The 8537-nt window shown below is 32.0% G+C and overlaps 1 protein-coding gene across 2 annotated transcripts; it reads right to left on the bottom strand.

Annotated features, from left to right (window-relative positions):
• Nucleotides 1–4849: 4849 nt before the first annotated feature.
• LOC107915004 (bifunctional bis(5'-adenosyl)-triphosphatase/adenylylsulfatase FHIT) lies at nucleotides 4850–7376 on the bottom strand. Of its 2 annotated transcripts, none has more exons than XM_016844096.2 (5): nucleotides 7168–7376; nucleotides 6974–7084; nucleotides 6109–6255; nucleotides 5302–5400; nucleotides 4850–5210 (listed from the first exon to the last, which is right to left on the bottom strand). In XM_016844096.2, the coding sequence occupies exons 1-5, from the start codon at nucleotides 7288–7290 to the stop codon at nucleotides 5205–5207; spliced, it is 486 nt and encodes a 161-aa protein (XP_016699585.1). In that variant the 5' UTR covers nucleotides 7291–7376; the 3' UTR covers nucleotides 4850–5204. The 2 variants fall into 2 exon arrangements, with proteins under 2 accessions (XP_016699585.1, XP_016699584.1); XM_016844095.1 differs by having other exon boundaries at nucleotides 4850–5214; nucleotides 7168–7375.
• Between the last annotated feature and the right edge of the window lie 1161 nt (nucleotides 7377–8537).

The following is an 8537-nucleotide window of genomic DNA, read 5'->3' as shown; positions in this document are numbered from 1 at the left end:
GGTGTGTTGCTTGTGGATAGACCTAGAAATGGTCACTTTTGGTTTTGGTTTATGGAAATGGAAAGTTTGTTGGTATTTAAATGAAACTATTATGTTGTTTATAACTTTGGTATGTAAGGTTGTTATTTATATTTTAAATTGTGTGTCAATGAGGGCACATTGGTAAGGTACATAAGTTGTATGAATTGGTATGTTTTATGTGTTTTTGAATAAGTGATTTTGATTGGAAATGATATAGCTTGGTGTCTAAGTAATGATGGTTGTTTTGGCTTGAAAATGAAGTCTTTTAGCAACACACGGCCTGTCACATGACCATGTGCTGCAAATGGTCACTCCACATGGTCGTGTGTCATATTGAATTTAAGTGCAGGTTTTTCCACACGGCATCAGGCTGTTACACGGCCTGGCGACATGACTGTGTGACCCTATTCTGAATTGTACATGATTTGGCCACATGACCATGTTTCTAAGCCACACAATTTGGGCTCTGTCACACGACCTGACCACACGGCTATGTGACCATTGTTTCCAAAATTTTCTATATTTTTCTGTTTTGTTTCAAATTAATCTCTGGTTATTTCTAAACTATTTTTAAGGTCTCGTGGACCAGATTTAAGTTCCGTTCTCACATATATGCTATGAATAATGATTGACTATTGATTTATGATGATTAAATTGAGCTTTGAATTGTTTTAATTTATAATTGAACTGAAATTTTGAAAATGTGGCAAATTAATCTTAGTTAAATTTTGGATGGTATTGTTAACATACATAAGCCCGTATATGATCTGAGAAATGACGTATTTGTTAATCATAAATTAAATTGACTATATTTGGATGTTTTTTGTTAAGTTTGAACAATAATTATGCATTTATGAAGTATTTTATGTTTATTTGAGATAATCAATGTGATTTTGAATGTGTTTTACTCTAGTTATGTTTGTAGCATTCCGTAACTCGAATCCGACAACCGGATCAGGTTATGGGTATTACATTTAGTGTTTTCAGAGCTATGGTCTAGTCGATTCTAGGACTAACATAGTGCATATTGAGTCTAGTATATACATGCCACATATACCTGTGATAGTGTGATGTTTTTGATCCGATCTAACCCTATTTTTTTATTTAAAAGATGGTGGTCGATTCTAGTCATGTCGTTTTTGATGAAATTGAAAGTAATGTCCTGACTCCTGAGCAATGAGTGAGTTTATAGCGTGCCAGTTCCGCAAATGTCCAAAAATAAGGTAAAAATTTGTCTTTTTCGGCTTAATATGTCATTGTATTAATGAAATTGATACGAATCAATCTTGTGGCTCCACAACCTTCATCCACCTACTGTGCCTACCCCGACACCCTGTGGCCCTCAAAGTTTCTCTCCTGTATATGTATCTAGATTTCCCATAGATAATATTCATAATTGTCGGGCCGATGAGTTTAGAGGCAAGACAGATAATGATCCAACTAGAGTTGAATTCTTGTTAGAAAATGTTTAAAGAATATTTTATGAATTGGCATGTCCACTTGATGATTACTTAATATCTGCAGTATTATTATTGAAAGACAAAGTGTATCAATAGTAGTATGTTATTAGCTATTATATCGAAGGAGAAAGTTAACTAGAACCTTTTTCGAACAAAATTTAGAAAGAAATATGTCAGTAAATGATACTTGGAATAGAAAAGAAAAAGTTTCTCGAGTTGGAACAGGAAAACAAGTTTACATCATAATATAAACGAGAGTTTGTACAGTCTAGTTAGTATATTCACGAGATTGTACCGATTTAAAAATGAGATGTGTGTTTGTTGTGAAGATGGACTGATTGATAAAAATTAAAATGTTGGTTGAAGCAATGAAAATATGGGAATTCGTGGTTTTGTCTGATCGAGCTCAGTACATAGAAGAGATTTGTATCAGTAAAAAAAATATTAAAATGAAATTTAGTGACTCTAGTAAAAGAAATATATCTAAATTGTATTAAGCTCCACTTTCAAAGAAACCAAGGTACTTTTAGCCGCAATGTCATATTATCTGGATTCACGGGAAGAAATAAGTTAAGACAGAATGATTCAAGACTCCAATAGACACCTATAGTCAGTATTGGCAGTGTTTGTAATGATGATAAATTTGTTTGTGGTCATTGTGCAAAGTTCTACAAGAATGTGCGTTGAGTTATGACCGGAGCTTGTTTTCGATGTGGATCTACCAAACATTTTAGGAATGGATGATCAAAGAAGTCAGGCATTTTTGAAAATCAAGTTGTTTCACAGATATTCGTCTCTCAATGAGGCAAATGACTAGGACAGAATAGTAATATTAGAACTTATGAAATTTGGTAAGGTGCAATGGCTTTGTAGGTTTTGTTGACAATTTTGGTGTAAGTTCAATAAATGTATATATAAGGATTTATATGCACCTTATCAATAGTTTTGGTCATTTTTGTAAGTTTGGTTTGGTATGTGATAAGGTGCAATGGCTTTGTTGATAAGCATATGTATGTGGGTTAGTGATTCATGAATGTGAACTTGCATATATACATGATTTGAGGCGCCAATTGTGGCATATTGGTTAGGCACTTAGGATGAATGAAAATGTATTGATTTTTTCATGTTTTGATGAGTTTTGTGTAGGTTTGAATGTTGGAAAAAATGTTGCTTGTGACATAAGAAAATTGGTATAGGTAACTTTTTGAAAAAGGTAACATTTAGGTGCACACGGCCTGACACATGGCCGTGTGCCATACACATGTATATGGCACGACCGTGTGGTTTGTGTATTTTAGGTACCAATTTGCATACACGGTCACAATTTGTTACATAGTTTAGAGACACGACTGTGTGCCTCCTTACGTACGACTTAAGTTCCTACACACGATCAGTCAACATGGCCATGTCCTATAGCTCCACATGGCTGTGTGACCCCTGTTTAGCATTTTTACCCCACTTTTCTTAAATGTTTTAATTAAGTTCTTGCTTTATTTTAAATTGTTTTATAACTTCAATATGTTCAATTTAACACAGTTAGGATATGAATGGTATGATTTTAATTGTGTTTCATATAGTTAACAATTGTAGAGAAATATTTTGATTTGATATAGTATGGTTCTGTTCTGTTTTGTATAGTAGCATCTCGTAACTTTAAATCGGTGGCAGTGATAAGTGAGGGGTGTTACAGAAAGAATAAGATTGAGGAAATTTTGTCTTCTCACACACACATATATATATAGTCTTAAGGCACAGTCTTTACCGACCATCTCAACCCTCCATCCTTAACCATTTTGCCTTCCACCATGGAACCAACTAGTTCCATACTAACTGAACCAAAATTGAGATCCAACTAAATCAAAATCTGGCCACTAAATTTTCTAAATTCCATGGTGGAGTCCGAAAATTTTCTAATTCTTTCAATTTAGTCTTAACTTTTCTTAGTTTTCAAGTCAATAGAGATACCCGGGTGTTACAGCCGATAAAAGTGTTTATGAGAGTTATAGGATTCCAAGGTGACCAATAAGGGTTTCAAGAAGACTCAATATGAAAGAGACTTCAGTTGCGAGACTATAAAAAAAGTGTTATAATAGGGAAACATCCACTAAGTGTTGTTTTAAAAAAGGTTGAGTTAGAGACCTATCTAATAACATGAAATCATCGAAGAATGTGATCATGTATCATAGTTGATCAAACCTACTGCCAAACTGGAATGGTTTCAAGTAGTTACTTGAGAACCAGTGCCTTGATGAGATCTACCTACCTCGACAGCATTGACATAACTCAACTTGACGACAGTAGGGATAAGCTAGGAGTGATGATTAGTGAAACAAATGAAAATTTGATCAACTATTTGGTTAACCATGAAGCTTTCTGACAATAGTGGATATATGTTAGTGAAAAATTCGAGGACAAAATTTCTTAAGAGTGAGAGTTGTAACACCCCAAAATTTTGGTACCTCATTTGGCATTGTTTTGAGATCATATTTAGTGAATTTTGAGGAATTTCGGAAGTGAGTCAAATAAAGGGAATTCATAACAAATTAAATAGATATTGGATATGGAAATCAATATGGAAAATTGAGAATATGATCATGTGGAAGGACTAAATTATAAATTTGAAAAAGTTAAATGATTAAAATGCAATTTAATCAAATTGAGGAAATATGAGTTAATAATGATAGTTCTACATGAGAACTCAGAATGTATTAGTGTGATGAAGACACTTTTGGGATTAAATTGGAGAAGATGGAAAATATTTGCATGTATAAGTAATAATTATCTATGAAATATGAAAATATTTAAGTAATAAGTGTCATGAATAGAAGTAAAGAAAGATAGTAAGTGTAAAGGAGATAAAGTGGAATTTCCCCCCAATAAAAGCATTTGTCATTTTTCATGAAATTCATATTGGAAATATTATAATATGAGATATTAGAATGTTGGGATTCATTTTGAGCCATAGGATTGAGGTTTTGTGGTAATATTATTGGTGATTTATATCAATTTGTAAACTATCCTAAACTAAAAGTTGCCCAAATTACATGATATAATTAGAAACCTTGAAATGCTTTACCCAAAAGGCCACTAAAAAAAGTTCAGTAGCAACTAGTTTTTGAAGAACTAGAATATCAAGAATTTATTTATTTTAGAGTGCATTTCTTTAACGAAAAATTATTTACGGATCATTTTACTATGTGCCGTGGAAGATAAATTAACCAACACAAAATGTCTTACGATTAAAAGAAAATTACTTTTTTTTATTGAAAAAAATTTCTCAACATTTCTCTACTTTTCCCCTTTATTTCAAAATATTAGTCAAATTAATTTTTTTTTTTAAAAACCACGAAAAGGAGTGCTAAATCTAGTTCATGCAAACAAAGCAAAATATAATTCATTGAAGCACTTCCCTTTCAGGCTTTCCTTTGTTTTTCCCTTTTCCTCCACTTACACCACTTTCACTGTTTCACACAATGTTCGGTTATTTCATCACATAAATGATGACCAAAGTAATTACATACTGAATATAAACTAACTACATAATATTCTTCATCCAGGCACCTGAATGAAAACTGCAGTTGGTACATATGCAACATAACAGTCAGGCTTAAGATTGCTAGACGAAAAGAGACCTGTATTCCTCAGCTTCTTTACACATCTCTTCCAGGCTTCTGTCCTTCCTTTCTTTATCTAAGTTGAGCTTTTCCTTCAGTTCGTTCTCTTTCACATCTATCTACACCATGAACGGCAGACAGATAAAACACAAGATATCAAATTTTATAGATAATAAATGCTAAGCTAATAAGAGAATCCATCTTACTTCATCATAAATTTCATCATTCCTCTCAAAGTCACCATCTTTCCTTGGAAGTATATGAATGTGAACATGGGGAACTGTCTGCCCTGCCTTTGGCCCATCCTACAGTAAAAACCAACGCATGCTAGTCTTTACTGATCCATAAAAAAAAATGCTATTTACCAAGCAGCAGCAGCGTTAACCCAAGGTGAGAACAAGAACTTCCACAGTATCACACCATAACATTCTCCCATTCAATTTTCTATAATACAGCATATTTTTCATTCTCAAATGACCACTTAAACACACTGAATTGTTGGTTATTGCATGAGAAAACATTAACTAAAACATGAAATGGGATATAGTAGTTAACGTGAGGTACACAGCCAAGGCATGGAAAGAGTTGAAATTAAAATCACAAATACCAAAGTAGAGGTCATCCCAAATTGAAAGGGCTGACTAGGCCAAAAGAATTATGATTAGGATGTAAATTTTACAAATTTAGGAAAATAATAAAACCAAACTCTAGTAAAGGCATCTCGGTGAAAGAGATTATATGCAAGATTTGGAAGCAAAAACATGAAGGAAAAACAAAATGTTAGCAAAAAAGAACATCAGATTAATAAAACCATGAACAAAGGGATCCACATTTTTATCACGTCTGCTACATACAGACAGGGACGGTAAATAAAATTAAAAAAGGGCCAACATATAATATGAAAGCAACAATATGATTGAAAAAACAATTTCATCTACTATGACAACACTGAGGCATAAAAACCATATGTACACTTGATCAGAAGTAATATATCAAGTCCCATTCTCTGTTACTTGGATGGTAAAAGTGAGTGATGACGCCTTATGGAAGCACTCAAGTCTTCCACCAATCTTCTGAGCTGTTAGCCATAAATCTTGGGTCTCTTCAACAGTGAGATCAGCAAATCGCTTAACTTCACGCCTTGGGCAGACAAGTACATGTAGACAATGTTAAAGAAACCAAATTCAAGCATGAATGTTCTTTGTACGAATATTCATGGTTTCCTAACAAATGCGATCATAACCATTCCCACTTAGATTAAATAAATGCAGCATATATTTCGAGAACATTTTAGCATGTAATGTTTTGGATATATATAGTTAGAACAATTTTGTCAGACAGTTTCTTTCGCATCTTCCTAAAATTGTTCATGAATTCTACGTACATACAAAAATCCATACATACATATATGGGTGTCTGCATACGTGCCATCAACACTTCGCTGCCCAGGCTGGATGCTTCCTAAAACAAAATTTTTCAGTCGCAAGTTTCCATATGAACAGTTTTAAGACATTGTGTCTTACCAACAAACAATAGGATAAGACAACCCCATCATTAGGATTAAGAAAAAAATCCTCCATGAGTGCTCAATCTCGGAGGTACAGCATGTTTAATATCAAGACTAAATGAGTGTCCTGCGGATTAGTAGTTTATATAAAAGCAGGCATATCAGAAGACAATTTCTAATGATTGGAAAGAAAACTACTCTTCCTATTGGTAGGCCAAAATCATATACATATAACACAAAATGATTGGATTTAAATGCCCGAGTGAAAAAGGATATGACCTGCAAATGAAAAATAAAAGGGGAAATCAACGAAGATTGACAAATGATTGCAGGACAGCGTGGTGGTTGGCAGCTAATTAGAAGAAGTAATTACCAGGAACAACAGGACGGAGGTTGACCATGGCATAGGAAAGGGGGGTGGAGTAGAAGACTTCCTTGGGGTCTATCTTATATGGCCCGAACGAATAGAACTCCGTTGACATCTGCAGGCAACAAACTTATTGTAATACCAATACTTTACTTTTGGGTGCATACCAGTACAACTGGAGTAGGTTTTGGCACTTGCCTTGGCAGGGGAGGCGCCGCCGGACAACGGGATCGTTTGGAAGCCTCTCCTACAAAAATTGATAAAGCAGAAAGGCCCACCCAGACCCAACCCTAGAGGATACAGCAGCTGCAACTTTGTCATTTATTCACTTCCCTGGTCTTTTTAGGTTTTCGTTGGTCATGTTCGATTTGCGTGTGGGACTTACGACTAAATTGTTAAGTTATTAAATTTTCAAATGGCAGCCTCTTTTTTATTTAAGCTAGTTTATGATGATCCCTTGATGTAATTTTAAACGTTTAATATTTAATTAATTTTTAAATATTATATTTTTAATTACTGTAAAATAATTTTTTATTTGAATTATTAAATACAATTAAATTATATTAACTTATCACTTCAAATATTACAATACAAAATTTTCAATAATAATTAAAGTATTTTTATTATATTCAACCTATGTTATAATTTTACTTTATGTAATTAATGCAAAAAAAATTATTGAAAAAAAATTGATTAACCTAATTAACTCTTATATATTAATTAAGTGATAATTAAGATGTTTAGAATTCTATTCAAGCAATAATTCTATTTTACATAAATAAAATTAGCACAAATTTTTTACATCAAAATTTTTAACTAATATTTTAAATTTAATTATAATTATCACAATTTTTTTCATATATTTTATGCTTATAGTTCTATTCAAGTAACCATTCTATTTAAGGGTGAGCAAAACTTGGTTTGATTCGAAAAAATCAATTTTTTTTTTCAAATTTTGAGTTAATCGAATCGAGTTATTCAAGTAAACTCGAATAAGTAATTTGAGTTTCGAGTTTCGAGTTTCGAAGTTCGAGTCGAGTTGAATTTTACAATTTGAATAACTCGAGTAATTTAAATAGCAGATTGGTATAAATACCGCTTTGGTCTCTGTTAATTTTGAAAATGCGCAAATTGATATCTCTCAACAAAAATTACAAAAAAATTAAAATAATTTTAAAAATTCAAAATAATTTTAAAAATTTAAAATATTTATAAAATTCCAAATTTTATATTTTTTCAAAAAATTATGATTTTTTTAAAAAAATTCTAAAGAATATATAAAGAAAGTTAAAAATTTTAAAATTTTCTAAAATAATAATTTTGGGACCTAAATAAGTTAATTAATGATTCAAGTTTATCATAAAGTATCTTATTTTTTATTATTTTCCTTTGAAAATATTTTCAAATATATATGGTTTCAAATTTATGTGCTCTAACATGGAATTAGTTATATTGTAATTTGTAACAAAATTTTAATTTGACATGTTTAATTTTTTTAATTTAACTCGAACAATTTTACTTGATTCAACTCGACTTGAATAACATTTCACTCGACTTGATTTGGAGAC

This window comes from Gossypium hirsutum, chromosome D10, assembly GCF_007990345.1.
Source record: "Gossypium hirsutum isolate 1008001.06 chromosome D10, Gossypium_hirsutum_v2.1, whole genome shotgun sequence".
Taxonomy (NCBI): Eukaryota; Viridiplantae; Streptophyta; class Magnoliopsida; order Malvales; family Malvaceae; genus Gossypium; species Gossypium hirsutum.
The sequence above is the reverse complement of the archived record's forward strand: the minus strand, read 5'-3'. Positions and strand labels throughout refer to the sequence as shown.

Excerpts from the sequence above, each read along its gene's own strand:
- LOC107915004 (XM_016844095.1), bottom strand. The coding sequence starts at position 7,290 with ATGACAAAGTTGCAGCTGCTGTATCCTCTAGGGTTGGGTCTGGGTGGG. Across the intron at positions 5,401-6,108 it reads CACTCACTTTTACCATCCAA|GATGGGCCAAAGGCAGGGCA; the intron begins GTAACAGAGAAT and ends TTTTTACTGTAG. Across the intron at positions 5,215-5,301 it reads ATGATGAAATTTATGATGAA|ATAGATGTGAAAGAGAACGA; the intron begins GTAAGATGGATT and ends TTCATGGTGTAG.